General features: G+C 32.9%; 2 protein-coding genes across 4 annotated transcripts in view; one reads left to right on the forward strand and one right to left on the reverse strand.

The window, feature by feature from the left end:
• The window catches only part of Sf3a1 (splicing factor 3a subunit 1), a 43054-nt gene extending 26583 nt beyond the window's left edge, over positions 1 to 16471 (forward strand). Inside the window, exon 20 of the transcript XR_012454542.1 lies at positions 16387 to 16471. The gene's annotated coding sequence lies outside the window, so the exon portion shown is untranslated. The remainder of the gene's footprint in view (positions 1 to 16386) is intronic.
• On the reverse strand, positions 1919 to 17532 carry LOC141447727 (ABC transporter G family member 23-like). Of its 3 annotated transcripts, none has more exons than XM_074115505.1 (16): positions 17338 to 17532; positions 17092 to 17245; positions 15941 to 16073; positions 15696 to 15850; positions 14833 to 14940; positions 13196 to 13289; positions 12937 to 13059; positions 11772 to 11923; positions 10800 to 11007; positions 9459 to 9636; positions 9259 to 9374; positions 9112 to 9182; positions 8267 to 8352; positions 5887 to 6000; positions 5686 to 5772; positions 1919 to 2257 (listed from the first exon to the last, which is right to left on the reverse strand). In XM_074115505.1, the coding sequence occupies exons 2-16, from the start codon at positions 17196 to 17198 to the stop codon at positions 2016 to 2018; spliced, it is 1974 nt and encodes a 657-aa protein (XP_073971606.1). In that variant the 5' UTR covers positions 17199 to 17245; positions 17338 to 17532; the 3' UTR covers positions 1919 to 2015. The 3 variants fall into 3 exon arrangements, with proteins under 3 accessions (XP_073971606.1, XP_073971605.1, XP_073971607.1); XM_074115504.1 differs by having other exon boundaries at positions 5887 to 6060; XM_074115506.1 differs by lacking the exons at positions 1919 to 2257; positions 5686 to 5772; positions 5887 to 6000 and adding an exon at positions 7878 to 8013.
• Between the last annotated feature and the right edge of the window lie 3917 nt (positions 17533 to 21449).

Raw genomic sequence — 21449 nt, forward strand, 5'->3', positions numbered from 1 at the left:
CTATTTTAAATTATAAAAAAAAAATAATACTAATTACCGTCTTTAATTAATTAAATAATTACTTTTTAGGCTAATGATTCTATGAGGTTCTTAGACGGCTCAAAGAAAAAAAAAAAAAAAAGAGGGGAGGAAGACGGTGGAGATGTAAGGCTGTAATCCGAGGATACTATCTCAGTAAGTCTAAGAAAACTATCTGAAGTTTCTCAGAAATCTAGTTCCAATACCTTTTTGCTCTTGTTCTCTTTTCACATCTGAAGTCTTCAAATTTTTTTTGGCAGCCCTTGCCTCATAAAAACTTGGAAGAGCATTCCTACACCGACTGAATTCACTCGATCAAAATGTATAGTTCAAGCAATTTATTTTTCAGATACCTTGCCTTTATTGTTGCCTAGCTTAGACAGTGTGAATGCCAGTAATTTTTGTAGGAGCCTTCGAGGGTATACAAAAAAAATGTTTAGACAGCTTTGTCTTGTATAGCTTCCAAGAGGTTTTGTTTGGGTCTGTGAGTCTATAGCCGAAATAGATATGAATTTTGCTGCGCAGCTAATTATGCTGCCTAATTTTGAGCAGCGTTTTTTTTGGAGGGGGCGGTGGGTGGGAGGAGTGCTAGCAGTGCTTAAATGCTGCTCTTTTTTTCATTATTTACCACCCTCAGTTTCTCGCTGTACCTACAGAGTGTTCTTCTATCAGCACATTATTATTTATTATGGGCTCAGTATCTCAGCAGATCACCCATATCACTACGCCAGTAAAGTAGTGCACGTTCATTGTCTCATAAGTTTAAGAAAATTATAAATTCATTAATTGCGTTATTAAAAAAAATGAACAACTCATCTCGAATTGTTGAAGTACATAATGTAACCTTCGTAAAATTCTGTCCTAAAAAAAAAAAATAATAATCGCGGATCCATTTTAACATTTTTCTAGACTGTAATATTTGGCTTTAAAATCTACAAAAAAAAAAAGTCAGGTACGAAATTTTTCTGTGGAAGTCGTCTTTTATAGTCTCAATTAACTTTATCATCTCATGTACCGTGCTCTGAATCCAGATTGCCCAGCTTAGATTATCTTGATTTCTTCAATCTAGAACTATAACCTTCAATAGACCAATTTTTATCCCAGCTTGCAAATTATAGAATAAGAGCAGTGTAACTGTTATTGGGCCTATAACTGTTGAGGCTATAATATCTCTATAAAAGATCTAATTTGGGGCAAGATGATCTGTCTGATATTCTGATTATCGATCGGTTTAAAGATTGTCATTAAATTAAAATTTACGGTTTTCAATTTATTTATTTTACAATTTTAATTTTTATTTTTATTATGTGGCTCGACTGTAACTTAACAATCAATTATTTTTTAAAAGTCAATTTTCTATTAAGGGCACTTTTTGGAAGAAACGGTTAGGGTAAGCTACATTACTAAAGTGCTGCTTCAGTGGTAATGTACAAGGGTCCATTTCATTAGAAAGGTTTAAATCGATGGCGAAAATTCCGTCTTTGAAAGAACAGAAATATCATTTGGTGGGGGGGGGGAGGTGTACTTGAGATTGGTTTCTTAGATGTTCTTTTAAGTTCGTATTTACGTTTCATGAACGTAGACATAATGCTTTTATTTGAATATTCTTCTAAGAGATTTCGTTAAGGCAGTTCGTGGTGCATAGAAGTAAAATTCCATTGGATATTAATTACAGATTTGCAAACTGTACAAAGTGAGTAAGAATTGATTATGTTTTGAAATTATGAGTGAAAGTTTATGATCAAAATTTTGGAAAAGTAAAAGAAGATCGAGTGACTTCATATACCTGGCTTTTAAATGCTACTTAATCTTTGTTCCTAGTAGTTTTTTTTCTTTTCTTTGCATGTAAACGTTTTTAGTTGGCCAAGGTTTTTAAAATATATCAAATTAAAAACAAAAATTAAGCACAATAACCTCATTTTATTTAATCTTTTGAGGAATTTATTAGAATAATATATAAAATAAGTGTTGAAATCAAATACAGAAAAATACATTAGCTATTGAACGATAATTGGTAAAAAAGGTTTAGCTTTATTTATTTTAAAATAAAAGTATATAATCAGGGTAAATACAATGATGCAGGAACTACTTGGGATAAATCCTAAGTAGACATCTTTTTTCGTCACATCCCATCCTTTTACAATTACATTTCTTAATGATAGAGTTGTATAGGTGTTCGGTGTAATCCAGGTTAGAAATCTGATTGAGTAATGAATACCTTCAAGTGGCCAAGAGATACCTGCAAAATAAGTAAAAGTATTAAGTTAAATGAGCAAGATGTTTGCAGGATAGGGAGTAGATACCATGGCAAACTTTATTTAAACTTATTTTAAATAAAGTATTTTTCCAGAGATTTTTGGCTAAAAGTATCATGTCACGATTTTTTTTCATTTTTTGAGATTTCCTTAAAAACTTCAACGATTTTTCTTAAAATTGGTATCCTGATTGCACACACATACAAGTTTTGTTCTTTATTTATAAAATTTTATCTAGAAATATTATGTCAAGAGGGTTTAGATCATGTAAATTACATGATCAGTTATCTAAATATAATAAGAATAAAAGTTGTTGGTGGAAGGGTCTAAATCACATTAAACATTCAAGAATCGTGTATTGGCCACAAATTTCTCAAATTGCAGCTATGGCTATAAAATCTTTATTTAAGGTAGGGCTTTAATTTAATTAACTCATTATTATTCAATAGGATGAAAAAATTAATGCCAGTTTCAGTCATTTCAAACTTTATTATGCCGAGCTTTCGACCCAGGGACTAGGTCATCTTCAGGGCTAATTTAAAATATACTGTTTTACATCATTAGAGGGTTGGTGTGTCTTCTGTCTTGTCTGTTCATGGACTGTGAAATATGAGTCGAAAGCTTGGCATAATAAAGTTTATAATGACTGAAACTGGCATTAATTTTTCATCCTATTGAAACTATGATTCAGTCACCAAAAATAATGAATAGTAATAACAAATTTAAATAGGATGAAAAATTAATGCCGGTTTAATAACAGTTGATGACCTAGTCAGTCCCTAGGTCGAAAGCTAGGCATAATAAAGTTTGTAATGACTGAAACTGGCATTAATTTTTTCATCCAATTGAAACTATGATTCAGTCACCAAAAATAATGAATAGTAATAACAAATTTAAATAGGATGAAAAATTAATGCCGGTTTAATAACAGTTGATGACCTAGTCAGTCCCTAGGTCGAAAGCTCGGCATAATAAATTTTATAATGACTGAAACTGGCATTAATTTTTTCATCCAATTGAAACTATGATTCAGTCACCAAAAATAATGAATAGTAATAACAAATTTAAATAGGATGAAAAATTAATGCCGGTTTAATAACAGTTGATGACCTAGTCAGTCCCTAGGTCGAAAGCTCGGCATAATAAATTTTATAATGACTGAAACTGGCATTAATTTTTTCATCCAATTGAAACTATGATCCAGTCACCAAAAATAATGAATAGTAATAACAAATTTAAATAGGATGAAAAATTAATGCCGGTTTAATAACAGTTGATGACCTAGTCAGTCCCTAGGTCGAAAGCTCGGCATAATAAAGTTTATAATGACTGAAACTGGCATTAATTTTTCATCCAATTGAAACTATGATCCAGTCACCAAAAATAATGAATAGTAATAACAAATTTAAATAGGATGAAAAATTAATGCCGGTTTAATAACAGTTGATGACCTAGTCAGTCCCTAGGTCGAAAGCTCGGCATAATAAATTTTATAATGACTGAAACTGGCATTAATTTTTCATCCTATTGAAACTATGATTCAGTCACCAAAAATAATGAATAGTAATAACAAATTTAAATAGGATGAAAAATTAATGCCGGTTTAATAACAGTTGATGACCTAGTCAGTCCCTAGGTCGAAAGCTCGGCATAATAAATTTTATAATGACTGAAACTGGCATTAATTTTTTCATCCAATTGAAACTATGATCCAGTCACCAAAAATAATGAACAGTAACTCATTATTATTATTATTTCTTAATCAAATTATGCGATCAAAATTCGCATAACTAACACAACATACTAAACAGTGAACAGTTTAGTAAACTGTGGCAAGTGACAAGTACCATATCAATGCCATGTTTTAGATAAAAGTTCATTCAGCTAATGAAAGAAATAACTAATAATCGAGCCTTCGATACATCTAATTATTATGATAAACCTATATCGAAATATAGTTACATTCAGTAAATACGAGGGGGTACCCAAAAATAACCGGAATTGCGTTGCCGCGCATGGAGCTTATGTAGTACGCATTTCTGCCGCTAGACGTGTATAGCGCAATTCCTTGCCAGTTCAATCCTGCCTGTGTTGTCTGCCTGGCTTGTTCTGTTCATCTGCAGTGATTGTTTTTACCAGCGCTGTTTTGTTCTTTTTTCGTTTTTTATGATGACAAGTTTAAGTGAACAACGTGCAGCTCTGAAATTTTGTTTTCTACTCGGCAAAAATGCTGCTGAAAGTGTTTTAATGTTGAAAACAGCTTACAAAGATGACGCTATGGGAAAAACTCAAGTATACGAGTGGTTTACTCGGTTTAAAAATGGCGACATGTCGATTGATGACAAACCTCGTTCTGGACGTCCATCAACTGCCCGAATCGGCGAAAATGTTGAAAAAATTCGAGAGCTGGTGTTCACAGACCGTCGACAGACAATTGATCAACTGTCAGAGAGTAGTGGGTTATCTTGGAGCTCGGTTCAGCGAATTTTAACGGAAGATTTGGGGATGAAAAGGGTTGCTGCCATGTTTGTTCCTCGAGTTCTGACTGACAATCAAAAAGAACATCGAGTTGAAACATGTCGTGCTTTGAAACAACAGCTTGAAACTGATCCAGACTTTCTGTCAAAGGTCATTACTGGTGATGAGTCATGGTGCTATGGTTATGACCCAGAAACAAAGCAACAGTCGAGCCAATGGAAGACGTCATCTTCACCCCGACCAAAAAAATGTCGTCAAGTCAAGTCAAACATCAAAACAATGCTGATTTGCTTTTTTGATGCCAAAGGCGTAGTCCATTCAGAGTTTGTCCCCCCAGGTCAGACCGTCAATCAAACCTTGTATTTGGAAGTTTTGAAAAGATTGCGCAATAGTGTTCGCCAAAAAAGACCCGATTTGTGGCAAACAGGAGACTGGTTCTTCCACCACGACAATGCACCTGCACACACAGCCATCTCTGTTACACAGTTTTTGGCTAAAAATGGCATGGTTCCGCTGCCCCACGCACCTTACTCGCCTGACCTGGCTCCGTGCGACTTTTTCTTATTTCCACGCATGAAAAAGGGCATGAAAGGTCACCGATTTGACAACATTGAAGAGGTCAAGAAAAAAACGAAGAAGGAGCTGTCAGCCATTTCTAAAGATGACTACAAAAAATGTTTCGAACAGTGGAAGCACCGGTGGGACAAATGTATTAGTTGTAATGGAGAGTATTTTAAAGGGGATAAGGTTGTTCTGTAAAAAATTTGTAAATAAATAGCTTTTAAAAAATAATTCCGGTTTTTTTTGGGTACCCCCTCGTATATGTATTTATTTATGATTTTTTAAAAGTTGGGACTAAAAATACAAATTATAATAATGGTATAGCTTGACAACACTTGGTTATCAGGATACCATTTTATTAGTTAGCACTCACCTCCAAGCATTAAAATACTGAGAACTAACATCATACACGTGGCTGCTGCAGTATGCATATTAGGGGACATTAAAGAGATTGCAAAAGCTGTAAAATAAAGAAAAAAAAATCATTTTTATCCATTCAATTGCAATGAGTATGCAGCAAATATTATAACATTTTTACAAAAAAAAATTCTATGTAATATAAATGAATACTCACATACAGCTATTCCAGCAAGACCATTTATTAATAACAGTATTGTACAGACAAAAGGATTCTCCAAAGGAAATTGCAAAATCCAATACGACGTTATCATAGAAGTACATAGTTGTCCTAACAGGATAGATATGTGAATTACCAAATGTGCGGCCAACACTTCAAACACACTGATTCCTGTATTAGCAAATTTTTGATAGAATTCATGTTAAAGGTCAATAAAAGATAGTGGATAATAGGTGCGGAAAATGTCTCAAACCTAAAGAAACTAGTTCAATTGAGTAGACCGCCCACCCCCAAAATATCTGATGTGTAAACTCACACAACTTTTTCCAACTCACTCACAAATTGAAGATTGAAGAATCTCCGACCGTTTGAGTTGTATTAATTGCTTATTACTTCAGAAGGAATCTATCCCCCTACTCTCAGAATAAAACCCTTAATCAAATTATCGAAAAAAATGTTTCCAGTAAAGTGGAATTTTGTAAAAGTTTAAATGTCGTTTGTGAGTGTATCTTAAAATTTAAACGAGTTATAGGGAGCCACATAAAGGGGAAAGAACACGCGGAATTTAGGAGCATGGCCGCTGGAAAGCAGTGGGCAACGCTGCTAGAAAACAGTATACCTGCTGGCCTCCCAAGAGAAGAGTCTGTCGTGCTCTTCAGGGGAACTACAGGGCATGATTACCTGCAAGCACATCTCCACAAAATAGGTATTAGGGACTCGCCGATTTGCCCATTGTGCAACAACGGCGTAATGATTTTTAAGCAATTGGACGAGTGGCCGTCATTACAGGGCATGAATGCGCCATATGAAAAATATTGGGCTGCCAGACAAAAAATGGCTTAACGCCTCTGTCACAGGATAGGGGGAGGGGAGGAATTGAAAATTTTATTCGGTAAACTGACACTTTCGTTCAGCCAATTTCATCTAATTTTAAAATTCAGTCTCAAATTGTATTCTAATTTTATGCAGGTGGCAAGCAGAACGTTAGGTTCATAGCGATGGACTGTTTTGTCAGTGAGAACCGTCCGATTATAGTACAATTTGCACTAATAAAATTCAAGCTCATAATTAAGATACGATATTCATATTTTTATGAATATAAAAAGCGTAAATACATATTTTTGCGAACTTCTGATGGAAAATTGTGGTTATCTACATGCCCAACCGTTCATACGATCTTATTATGTGCTGTACAGTTTCTGGCTCCCGATAACACATCTATCATCCTGCATTCCAGGTACTTTTAGTTACATACCTCTGTTTTTCTGATGCTGGAAATTAAGACTATATTTCAGAAATGTCATAAAATCTGCAAACTAATCTCCACAGATGATCAAAGCATTCAACGCGTTTCGGTCGATAAACGATAGTCTCAGGTTATGTAAGTGCCGGCCTTGTAGTTACAAGCTTTTCTAGACTTCGTTCCTATACGAATCTGAGCCATATACCTCTCTTCGTTCGCCTTCGAACGCACTTAAATGCTCAGATGTGAATTTAGAATCTGCCTCTCACCCGGCTTTTGTGCCCAAAGATTCCTCGGCGCAATCTTTAAGTATCTGTGTAATTGTATAATTTGTAGATGATATATTTTGTACTAATTATTTTTTACTTTCCTTGACAAGTCTCATTAAAACTGTCCTAACTAGTTGTATAAGGGTTTATCGTCGAAAATTGCACGAAAAAGCGTAACTTCAAATACACACAACTTAGACAATTCTTTTCTTCTTTTTCTATAAAAGATAAAATTCCCAAATTTTCTTTGTATTGTAGGGCAAATCCTCCTTTATAATAAATAGTACACTTGTTTTATTCTCTCGAACATTTCTTTTGCTTCCATTGGATTTCTCCAGTAGCTGTAATGTTCTTGCGTATTGCTGTCAGTTTCGTTAAGGTGACCGTTTTGCCCCTCCTTATTCTCCTTAAGCTCCTACTTATTAGTCTTTTTAATAATAATAGCCTAAATTAGAAGTCATTTTGGCAATTCCATGGTCTTTTTCTCTGAATCAATTCGGCATAATCTTCTAGGAATAACTTATTTCTCGGATCAACAAGTTGCTTGCATATTATAGCCAAATCTTGGGCGGCCTTCGCAGAATCTTCAGACCTTCTGTTAGACCAGGGACCCTAGAAATGGAGAACCTAGGTTTGTGAATCGCGTAGTTATGTATTGGTGTAGTATTGGTTAGTTTTAATAAGTATGTGCCGTTGTATTTTTGTCTTCTACAATAAAACAGGCATAAATCTGGAAACATTCTAATCCCAATATACAGAGGAACAACTCATATTTAAAAAAAAAATAAAATAACATATTTCTGAAAGAAAATAATAAAATAAATCGAAACTCATGAACGTTTTTTTAAACAAAAAAGAAACTAACCTGAAATTATGCTACGACTTGTTGCTCCGGAAGTTTTGTCATCCACAAGTAGCGCACTAAAAACTAATGGCGCTGCAATGATTACTCTATAAAATGATTTTACAAAAAAAAAAATTATGTTACTTTAAATTTCAAGGTTTTTCACTATTTTCTGTAATTGTTGGGCGAAAAATAAAAAAGAACAGGAGAAGAAGGAAAACCTAGTTTGGACACTCACAGGACTTTCAGAGCTATTTAAGGAATTCAATTTTCGTGAATCTTGAACTTTGTTTTAAAAAGATAATTGACATCAAAATTATTGATGTTCACTTTAATAAAAGGATATTGTCAAAGAAATCCCGTCAAAAGTCAATGTTTCTTTCTTAAAAGATAGTTAAAAACAAAAGTGTTAAGTAGCGCAAACAAACGTAATTTTGTCAACTGACTAAAAAGTGTACAGCCGGTAGACTGATACTCTAACAATGCAGAAACATCGATTAAACATTTCATATTCATAAATATTACCCACGTTTTAGAACACTAAGTATGATTCAAAATATCATATATGGATATTTTGATTTTAAGATTGAGATTGATACGTGCGGTTTAAAATGACCAAGACGCTGGAGCTAATTTTTAAAAACCACAAAATGTGTATTTCCAGAAAAATGTGAATTCTGCACGTTCGCAACATTTCCTACTGCAAAATATTTAAAAAAGAAGATAAATAATATATGATTTTTTTTATCTCTCTCCCTTAAATATTCAATTTCATCATTCCAGAGTTTCTTACAAATTAGTTTTTTTTCCTTGGACTTCGCAATTTAAGTTTTGTTCAGATTTAATTCCAGGCAAGTTGTACTTACGCGCTAATCACTCCCGGTGCAGCAAGTTCTTGAAAATTAATATTTGATGATCCATATATTGGTTTTTCAAACTGAAAAACGAAGTAAATAAAACCAAATTAGATAAAAATCAGAAAATTCATTAATATTATAGAAATATAAACTAACCTTAAAAGGTAGTTTAGTTAATTCAACTCCATAACCACAGGCGATATATATTTCATGGACCATTTCTAAATAAGTGTCAATTAGTTTATTCCTTAATAATGGGTATGTCATTTTAACTGTAATTCAATAAATTTGAACTTCAGTTTACTGATAATTGAAAAAAAAAGTACTAATTTTCATTAAACAAAAAAATTATTTACCGGAATAATCCAAATAGATTGTAATGAAACTCTTGTCTACAATGTCGCTGTCCTGTATAGTGAATTCATTTAATCTTGCTGAAAGAGCACTAGAGAAATCTGGAGCAAAATATAGGATTCCCCAGTTTTTCTTGCCTTTAATATAGTCAGTAGCTGTTGCAACTTCCTTGAAGTCTACCTGGTAATTTTTGTTTCCGGTTTTATTATTAGCTTTTCAAAAATCTGGTGAAAAATATTTTTGCGGAACAATTAGAAATAGCAACTTAGACCCCATTTGGTTTTTACTTGGGGTATAATAACAACGATCTTCCTAGATATATTACGTATCTAGTAGACCTTATAACCAATTTAAGATACTAGAAGAGTTTTAGGGAGGGTATGTCCTCCTCCAATACCTGGTAGGTAACTTGCAGGGCAACTAAATCTCTTGAATACTATCAGCGAAGTCAGTTGGGACTAGTTTCGCATTACCTAAAACTCCTCACAGAACTTGCAAGTGTTTTCAAATACCGGGCTCAGATTGATCAGATATTATATAAGTCGAAAATGCCCGATAAGGTCCGAAACTTGATTTTGATCGAGACAAGCCACGATCCTCTACCGGTTAGTTTTCCAGACATGTCTTCGCTTCCAGAAGTTCGATACACAGCGAACTTCTGTTCATGTCTTCTTCATTACTGAGCTCCTCCTAGAGAGATCTGTTACGCTGAAGAGTTGAATCCCTGATATTGATGACGTTAAAGCACAAGGCTTAAATTACGGCATGGCTACCGGAAGAAATACAAATAAATGGATTTGCGAATATTTTCAATCTAGTTTAACTTGAACGCATTTTTCTGTTGTATGACCGTTCGCCTTGATTTTTTTTTTGTGGGGCCCGAGTACATTGTTCTTGGACCATGTACTACACCAGCAATTCCCTCCCTCAGAGGATCATAAGGAGCAAGTTCTTGTTTGCTAGAAAGTGCTCCACTTTTTCTGGATACCTTTCTTCGAAGCTTCTTAAGCTGTTATCTCTGAATCATTCCATATCTAGGAAAGTTCAAGAGAGGTTGTTAGTAATCAGAGATTACCAATATCTGAGCCCATTGTTTATTTCTCTCTGATTGATTTCCAATTTCTTAGAGGCCCATTTTCAATTTAGGGAGATCAAAGTCCAAGGCACTTTTATGATGGAAATGAAGACTGAGGAATTCCTCTCTAAAGTGACTCTAGTACATGGAGGAGGACAGAAAGAATATGAACGCGAAGTAGAAGAAGGATTGCGGAAGGAAGAGTAAGAGGAAGCTGTTTTTTGAAGTCAGTCCTGCAAAGAAAGGAGAATAAAAATTAAATACTTACTAGAGAAATTTCTTTTCCCCTCAAATGATGTAAATAATTACAACTAAGATAATTCAAGTCACATTTGTTAGAATGATAACTAAAGTTCCCACAGGAAATTAGCTCTTCGTTGACCACAGCCAGGGTAAGTCCTCCTGGTTCTTGTCCGTAGGAGTAAAAAAATAGCAGAATGCATAAAGATGGAAGTACAGACACAAATAATGATATTCTAAACAAAGAAAATAAAAACAAATAATAGATCAGAATGTATTATAACGTAGTAAAAATAGTATTTAAAATATTATTACATATTAGTAAAAAATTGAAGTCTGAAGAAAATTCGTAATGAGATATTAGGTGTCAAAATGAACCAGGAAGTTTTATCTTACAGGAATGATTAAGAAAATCTGCTCAGCTGATGTTGGAAATGATGATGATCAAAAATTGATTAGATGATTAGAATGTTCCCCAAGAAACTGCAACTGCAAAGAGGTTCTGAGTTGCCTGAGGATGTAAAGAGAGAGTAACGTAGGGTCGGTAATAGGTTAGCCTTTTACAGAGATCTACAGAGGTAAGTTCAAATTCATGAAAGCAGGCTGGAAAAACACAATTTTCACAGCCTTGGAGTACTAAAAAAAATGTCGAAATTTTGCACTTCAAAACACTAAATACAGTTTTTTCTTCTGAGATTTGCATTGAGGAAAATTCGCTCGAGATTTAGGTATTAGATTTATTTGCTCCTAGAATTATTTCTGATTAAGCATTTCGATCCCGAACTTCATTCGATTTTTGAACTTCTTAATATTTTATTTTTTCAACTTAAACCGCGATTATGATATTCTTATAGTCTATTAACAAAATACAACTTCCCATCTGCCGTATAAGTTTTACGTCTTTCAGGCTAAACTAAGATAAATTCTTTCATGATTCAAATCTCATTCCAACTAATTTTTAAACTTAATTTTATAAAAAATAAAGTGAAAAACTACTAACGAGAAATTTCTCCATAAATATAATAAATTCTTCCTTACTTCCGCTGCAAATCTGGACGTGTTCAAAATCTCTTCATTAAACGCTATTGGGGAGTAAGTTAATGCTTTATGTTCTATGCTTAATGATCTATGAGCTGGAGCAATGGTATTTTCCTGGAAAAAAAAAATAGCACACTTATACGACTGTCTCTTACCCTAACTCAAATAAAATACGGATCGTATGGATCGTGCTTATTTGGTTTATAAGGGATTAGAAAGTTCTATCACATCTCCCTGTAGTTTGACAGACGCCACCATACCCCACATTCTTGAAATTAACGTTGTAAATTCTTCAGAATCTCAAATCCACATTTTCTAGGAAAATATTTCAAATAAAAGAATGAGGGAAGGGATTAGCTATGCGGTTAGCTTATTGGTTTCCCACGTGGTGGTCCCGGGTTCGAATCCAACTGTTGACTTTTAGATTTTCTCTTCCTAGAAGCTTCTTACAGCTCACTGTCCGGTGATGGACAGTACTATAAAAAGCTACGGGCGCCCATAACCTCAGAGTGATATTTTCTTTTATTTCCAATTATGAAAGTAAAAACACGAAAATAAATGAAAGTTACACAAAACTAATTCTCATGTTTTACTTATTAGGATGGTTACGAAAATTCTGCTGATTTCAGTTAGTTTGGTTTCAAATTGTGTAACTAAACTTATACTCATTCAAATAAATCGAATAGACAAATAAATTCCGTCAATTTATCCATGTTTGTAAAACTTGCCAGCTCCAGTCACATATAATGTTTGGTGATGTGTTTCTTAAAGTATCAAACTTCCATTACTGAGCTTCGAGCGGCCTGCCCACATCTCCACATCGAAATTTCTTGAACTACTGTCCAGTACTCTCGCTAGCACTATTTATTTAAGCATTAATCAAAAAATAAAAACTGTTTTCTTGAAATAGGATTATTGTGAACTTTTTGACGGAATTAGATGTAAAGCACCTTTCCTATGTTCATTTCAATCTATTGCACCCTCAGTTCTGATAGAGCTGTACGTTGTTGATCTGTCACTTTAGAGGAGTTATGGTTGTACTTCCCCAAGGACCTTCACCCCAAATAATTAATTTCCCTGGGAATACTTTTAAAAATGAAGTTGATAAAAGATTTTTTTTTATTTACCTCACAATTTTGATGTTGGCATAATTTTAAAAATGCATCTTCCAAATAATGTGCGTTATGTTCTTCCATTAACAGTCGTGGATCCTTTTCACAAAGCAAAACTCCTTCTCGCATCAGGCCAACCTAAAATCAAAAGAAACTATAATAAAGGAAATGTGAGGGTATTTTGAAAAAAGAAAATTATCTTTTCCGTTTTTTAACATTCATTATTCATGATGGGTATTTTTGTAAGATTAGTAATATTAGAACTAGGACTCACTGTGTGTGTCAAGGTAGATTCCTCAATGTAGTGTGTGGTGAGGATCACAGTCTTATTTCCATCGACACACCAACTTCCAAGAAATTCCCAGATCCTGCAAGAAAGAATTAATAAAATGAAATCTTTAATAGATATTTTTTATTTTATCCGTCATAGCACGCATGATATTGTATCCTGACCGAGCATCATCCAGATATGCATGAAAAATTGATGTGTAGAGAGTATTTGACTTCTTAATAAGTTTCCGTCTCGTTAAAGTTATTTAAAGTAATTCCGTATCAAACAGACACAGCCTAGCAAACAACTGGAATATTCCAGTAAGCTGTATGTTCTTTACTGTTCTAATGTTTCCTTTTTAAGATTTTTATTTTAATTTGTAAATGGTTAGAAGCCCATATTCATCATTCTTTTATTTAACAATTATTATTTTCCAGTAATAACGAACTAAGCACTAAGAAAACGTAAGAGTTTCTGCATAAATTCGCGCGTCCCCCTAAAAAAATGCTATTTTAGCATTTTACAATTCTAAAACGTTACACTTGCACAAAACACATAAACCCTAAAACAAGTACTTGGTTTTATTAATTTTATTTAATTATTTTAAAATCTAGGATTCATTAACCTTTTGAATAACACACCATGTAACCTCCCTCACTCAGTCAACCAGCGAAATGCGAGACGGAAACGTGTGCGATGTCAAATTATTACATCGAACTAATTAATCTACCTATGATAATATTTAAAAGGTCAGGGATACAATTAACAAGCACACTACAACGGATAAAATCATCAATATTATCCAGCACTGTCGACTTAACTACATTTTAAATGGAGATCTTAATAGACAAGATATTCTTCTCATTCGTTTAGAAACTTCATTAGTCATGGTGTATTTAGCGAAAACTAATGCCGTTAAAACAAAAGAAAAAAGGCGAAGAAATTTTAAACAAGAAGAAGGTAATAGTACAGTTTGCATTAATATTTTGCTACTTCACTAATAAGTATTGTTAAAATCTAACGTAGAACTCTGTTTATCATCACTTAAAACGCAAAACTTTCAAGAAGAAAGTGGGCTAGCCACATCTTCAGGGGTTTTAACGTACCTGTGTGAATTTCAGTCTACTACGTGACATTTTTGTCAAGAGATGCAGCGAAGTTATCTGGCTATCATTTACAAATGTATTTTTATGTTAAATGTTCATTTATGACAGAAGAATACCTATCATGTCATGTCACGAGTAGCTCTGTAACTAATCTTGTTAGACAGAAGCATTCATTTCCTCACACTGATCAGTCTAAATCAGAACGTAGTAAAAAAACCATCAATATCATTGTTATCATTGTTATATAATGGGTACGCAAATGTTTTATAGATACATCCAAAAAAATTGGATGTACACATTCATTCGACATTATCTCACTATAGTTTTCAAGTTCCTTAATTTTTTTTTCATTCTGCACATTTTCAAAACTTTTTTTCAAGAGGCTGCACGTTGACTTGCATTATTTGTTTACAGTGGTCTGTTGACAAATAATAGCGGTCTAATAGCAGTTTAACTTCATTTAGCAGAGCACAAATTATAATTGAAACCCTTAAAAGTTGGATCATTCATAGGAAAGACAAGAAATATGCATACCTACGTCTGAGAATTGGGTCGAGTCCTACAGTTGGTTCGTCCAGCATTAATAATTCTGGATCGTGGATTAATGCGATTGCCAGCGAAACACGTCTCTTTTGTCCGCCACTTGTAAATGGAAAAAAAAAAAAATCTTATTTTCAGTAGAATATAATAAGTATGTAATTATAATAAACAGTTTTATCTCCAAATTGAAAACTTTTGGCACCTGACAAATCTTATAGGTTAAGGAAGTGTTTTGTAGCTTTTCCAAAATTTTGAATCTATATATATACTCACTCTCTTTATCCTGACTATATTATACATTAGGGTTTCAAATTTTATGAACTATCGTGTAGAGGCTCCGCAAAAAAAAAATAATGTTTTGGCTACTGAGTAGAGAGTGCAAACCACAGTATAAAAACTTCTTTTTTGGCACTGTTGACCACAAAACGGATGTTTCCTACAAAAATCTGATTTAGAAAAATTCAAACGATCCCGGTGAGTACATCCTCAGACCAGTAAATAGAAGAGTAATAATTTCAATATATGTTACAATGGTTTTAAGAAGTTAGCACTCCGAACTAAGGTGTCTACGGTGACAGGATATTGCACTTAGATTCTACCTAGGTACCATTCTAGGCGCTACAATGGTTCTTCTAGATAACTCCTGATAAGTAACCAAATTCTACCCAAACTGAACCTGATTCAGATCTTTTCAGGTTGCGCTTACCCTCGGACTTTAGTGTGCCTTTGGTCTCAGAGGTTTTTTTCAGAAAATTGCCCTATTATGGCCATCTTCTTTCTCATCTCTGAAGAGCTTAGCATACTTTTATTTTATTTTTTTCTTCCCATTGATATAAATAGTAAATGATTTCAATTACCTTAATTCAGGTGGGAATTTATTTTTATCAGGTAGTTCTAATAGGTCGAACATTAATTCCAATCTGCTTTGCCTATCCTCTTTTGACATACCATACATTGTCGCAAAATAATTCAGTAATTCTTCAACGGTTAATTGATCATGTAAACATACTACCTGCGAAAGAAAGTCAATTTTAATGAAATGGTCATTAGTTTTTTTTATTATTTAATACAAAATAATCACATGAGATTTATGTTATAGTACCTGAGGCATAAATCCAACTTTATTTTTATGTTTAGCGGCCAGCTCTACCGTTCCTTTGTTCAATCCGACTAATCCTATTATGACATTTAGTATGGTTGATTTGCCGCAACCGCTGGAACCCAGAAGTCCATAACTAAAAATTAATAAACTTGTGTTAAATTTCTGATTGCTTTCTTCCAATTTCGAAAATTTATTAAATGTTTTGAGAAATAAGTGTTTAATTAAAAACCAAAAATGTAATCTTTTTGTGTTAATCGATATAGTGTAATTGTTAATATATTTTCATTTTTACGTTTTTAAAGGGTAAAAAGTGTGGAGCGATCACTGAAGAGGCTCTCCCCTCTCTACAATAAATGTTGTAGAAATATATATGTATTTGTTTATTTTAAGGAGTGTCTGTATCTGAGTGAGGTCATTGGTGATTCTGAAGTGTTCTTTCGTTACAGACAATATGCTGTAAGAAGCAATTGGAAGATGAAATCTAAAGGCCACTAGTTAAATCCGAACCCGGCATCTCCATTTGGTAATCCAGTAAGTACGCTAACTGTAATAATTACAATATTATCAGCGAAAGAACTCTAGAATTTTTTTAAACACTTCTCCTTTACTAATTACACCCTATCGTCCAATTTTTCTTCCACTCTCGTTTCTCTCTTAACTCCAGTGAGCTGGATAGCTGAAGTCGAGGGGCCTCAACTTGACTTTTCCTATACTTTTGAGTTGCTATAATATCTTTTTCTAGTCGCCAGTGTAATAATTCAACTGTTATCACCGAAAGAACTCTAGATTTTTTTTTATCATATAGCTTAATTGAATTAATATTATGCAGTTACAATATCCTAACCACTCAGTTAATACCTTCCTGAATTTTTCTTGAAACTTAAATTTGTGCGAATAAAACTCTGGAAAACACAAAAGGGCCACATCCCCTCAACTTGATTTTCTTAAAATTTATTACTATGACAGTTAATTAATGATCCGGTAAGACACTTTCCAGTGAAAAGCTATCTATGCTATCTCTCTCTCTCTCCCAAAAATGTTTTAAAAAACTTTTTTCCAGAAAAATGCTTCTAATAAAATTTTAATAGCACTACTATAAATAATGTAATGGTTTCTATAAACTAGATTATAATAATCACTGGGAAACTTACATTGTTCCTTGTGGGACTTGCATATTCAATCCCTTGAGGATGTAGTTTTTGTAATCGTAGGTCTTATAAGCACCTTGAATCGTCACTGCGGATTTATTAGTCTCCATTGTATTTATCTTTACAGACAGTCTGCTTCTTTGCAAGATTCTATTATCTGTATTGAGGTTCAGGTTATAATTAGATAAACATCTTGTGTTCTTCAAAATTAAGTAAATTAAAATCACAAATTAAATAATCAAATAGTACAGATAGGTTATCCATCACATTTGGTGCGATTACAGTCATCCCTCGCTACTTCGCTGTTTATTTATCGCGGCCTCAGTACATCGCGGATTGTTCAAAAATTCAAAATTGAGGAATTATGGCGCGAAAGTTGCCCGCACGCCAGCAGAAGGCAGGAAGTGCCCACACAATCAAAATCCACGTCCAAAAAGAGTTCTAAAAACATATTTACAGTATGTACACTTCAGTTACATCTACGTATGTTACACACAAATGTATCATATTAATATCATTTATACATTACTTTATGTATGTTATTTATACTATTAATATTTTATTTACTCGTTTGAAACTATTCTTTAATGTTCTAACGATAACATACGCACTTATATGGTTTCATGTACACTTATTGATATTATAAATACAATCATTGTCAAAACCAGTGGTCCTTAAAAAAATCCAAACCGGTTTTTAGCCGTAACTCCGCCAAAAATGAAGATACAGCATCGGGGGTGGAAAATTTGAAAACTAGACCCAAAAAAAAAAACATATAGTTTACTTCGTGGGTTTTTTCGAAATTCCGCTTTCCTAAAAAGTTATTTGCGATTGGTGCGTTTTAAATGGATCACCCTGTATATAATGTTGATCAATCTAGTTTTATCAACAAAACTTTGAAAAATTTACCAGGTAAAACTAAAAATTGATTATTAAAACTACTCACAGAAAATCAACCGTTCCAGTCGTCCATCAGGTCATACATAGAAGTTCTGATTTCTTCTTTGATCAAGATGATGTTTCTCCAGTGCTGCCTATTAAACCAGGCTCCGCCTTCCAAGGTTGCTAGAATATTTATCTTCCATTGCAAAGTTCAATCATTCAGGAATGAAATATGTTAGTATTTTGAAATATGTATCAATAATTTACTGCGATGTAAAAAAACAAAAAATTGGAAATTTAATGAAAAAGTTATTTTATTTATTTATTTATTTATTTATTTTTTTTTGAAAAGGTTCCAAACAATGAGTTTCATTATTCGAACGTTTTCTTGGTTTGGAAGAATATTTATACAGAAGTAGATATTTTTTTTGCGAATAAATTAAATGCACACTTCATAATCTGATAACAATCTTATTCTTTTGCATTAAATCCCAATAAATAATGTCTTCCATGCTTTTTATTCGCTAAATTTATTATTGCAGATATTAGGGGTTTTCGCTGCAGTTCCTCCAAGGACTATTACGTATTAATTGATAAACATCTTTTTCCCCTTTTTATTTATTTATTTATTATTATTACTGTTTATATATTTTTTTTTATTCGTTTTTATTTTATCATTTTTCTTTTCATGTACCTTGTGCTTAGACTTATTTTACACCATAGCCAAAAATCACCCTACTTTACTGAGCTAGCGGCACTTCTGTACCTTCTCGTACCTTCGTAGCAGTTTTGACGCTCAACAACAACGAGCCGCTCGAAGGCTGCTTTAAAGAGAGAAATATATCTTTTTTTGATTTATTATTTGCTAAGGGATCCAATCTCAAGTTAAACAGTTGTACTAGCTAGCTACATTTTTGTAAACAAGTTTAATCTGCTATCGACAATAATATCGTGAACAAAAAAAACTCTAAAATATCATTTTAAACAGCGTGATTTAATAAATCAACTAATTGTTCAATAATAAAAATTTCAATCGTAATTTCAGTAATGTAATAAAAGAATTGTTCATTGTTTTTGGTGACTGATTCGTAAATCCAGAAGGAACGAAAGAATAATACCAAATCTAGTCATAATTTGTTTTTTCACGACCTAGGGCTAGGTCATCTTCATAGATGTGGAACATATTTTACAGTAGAGTTATAATAATTGTGTTATAATTAATTTGTACAAAGTAAATTTACAAAAATTATTTTGGTAATTTAGTCCATTAGCAGTCAGGGCAGAAGACACACTAACTTGACAATGTAAAAATATTTTCAATAAGGTAAATAATTTTTGTAAATTTACTTTGTACAAATTAATTATAACACAATTGTTACTAACTTTACTTTAAAGTATGCTCCACATCTATGAAGATGACCTAGCCCTAGGTCGTGAAAAAACAAATTATGACTAGATTTGGTATTCTGGTAATAAAATAAGTCGCTTAATGTTAATTTTTATTTGCTGCATAATCACAATGTTAAAAGTTTTTTTTAAAAAATCTAAACGTCGTTTTATTGTGATATTGAACCTTGTGGTACCGGCTAACAATAAAAATATTAAAATAGTCCCTGTTCGGCCATGAAAAGGTTGAGAACCACTGATGTAGATAAAAATAAAGTAATAAATTTTAAAGAAGCAGCAAGCATAGTTCCTGAATCCTTGAATAGTAGGACCTAAAAAAGTTGCAGAACTTGTTATAAAGGAAGTGGAAGAAATATTACAATTCATTAATTGTTAAAAACACTTCCACGCGATGGGAACTTAGTTAAGAAAAATTAATAAATAATATAAATAAAAAAAATCTAAAGAAAATTCATTGTTTTTAATTTAATAAAATTTTAATCACTTTCTCTTACTGTACAGATCTGTAGTAAGAGAAGCTCTTTATAATCATGCAGACTTGAGATTATTTTCCGGAAGTATCCGTTTTTTGGTCGCCTGGTTACAAAAAAATATTAGTTTTTACAAATTGGTCTGCCCTGTCTTTGTAAGTGAACAAAATATCTCAAGAACTGAAGTATATCAATATACAGTCGACTCTCGATAATTCGAAACTCGATAATTCGAACTCTACAGCTGATAACTTCGGTAAATCGAAAAAATGCAGTATATTTTGATACGCTCGATAATTCGAACGATGCCGCTTCCCCTCTTTATAATTCGAATTTTCCCTAGTAATGTTTACTTCTCATTTTCCGCTTATTGTCCATTTCCTGCGTAATGTTTCCCTTCTCTCAGTCCAGTTTAACATTCCAATTCTCTTTCCTAGTTTGTCACGTTGGGAAGTACATCTCCCTTACTGTGTCCGACGAAAAAACATTATCGCGGCCATGGAAAGTGGTTCGAAAAGAAAAAGATATCGCCAAAACTTTCAATATTCCACCATCAACGCTTTCTACAATTCTAAGTCACTGACTAAGTCAAGCCACATTGTAACAAAAAACTGTTCTTCATTTTTTTAATTAGCTACATGTGTATATTATTATTTATTGAAATGTTAATACATATGTAATTTTTTTGTTCTTTTTTGTCGTTTTCATTATTTTTACTTTTTTACTTGAGGCTGTATATGTCTAAAACTTAGGTAAGCTCATACGTATTTTCAATATACGTATGTACATATATACATAATAAAAACTCTTAATAATTCGAATTTTTTTCCCCTTCTTGATAATTCAAACTTCTTGATAATTCGAAGTCTCGATAGTTCGAATTTTTCTTGTAGTCCCTTGGATTTCGATTTATCGAGAGTCGACTGTACTTATACGAGTATAGTATATTTATATATTTTATATTTCTTACATTATTTATGCTAAGATCTCACCAGGGAACCCTTCTACAACTTAGCGGGAAAAAAAACCCATCCCGAAAGTAGTAGGGAGTAAAAATAATTTTCCACTATTTTGAGATTTTCTTTTAACAATTTTCTGTAAATTTGGTACGTATCTAGTTCTCACGTTGATCTACAACGTTTATTACAAACGAAAAAAAATTCAATTACATACACTTCTGTGGAAGTGGTGGGTGGGAGGATCCCCTCTAAACGACCATTTCGATATAATATATTGTCCTGTGGCTTACAAGTTATAAAAGGAGGATAAATATATTATTAAAACTCCATCCTTGAAGAAAATTTCATAATCTGAATTATCAATTTATTGCATGAACTTTAGACGTCTCTTTGTTTTCCTCTAAATTGTATTTTGTGTAATACGCATTTCGTAATCTAGATTATGTTAGTAATTGTAAGATATGTTCTACATTTCGCTGTTTGAAAAAGTTTGTATGTTGAAATCTCGAGAACCATGTATGAGTGTTGTTTACACCACCAAAATCGAATATTTACATCGCAAAATTTTATAAAATGTAACCTGAAATTAAACTAATAAGTTTAGGTTCGAATAAAAGGCTTAAATTAAGTATAAATAAATTCA

This window comes from Rhodnius prolixus, unplaced genomic scaffold (genome assembly GCF_049639745.1).
Source record: "Rhodnius prolixus isolate KJV_2025 unplaced genomic scaffold, Rpr scaffold_13, whole genome shotgun sequence".
In the NCBI taxonomy this organism is placed as follows: Eukaryota; Metazoa; Arthropoda; class Insecta; order Hemiptera; family Reduviidae; genus Rhodnius; species Rhodnius prolixus.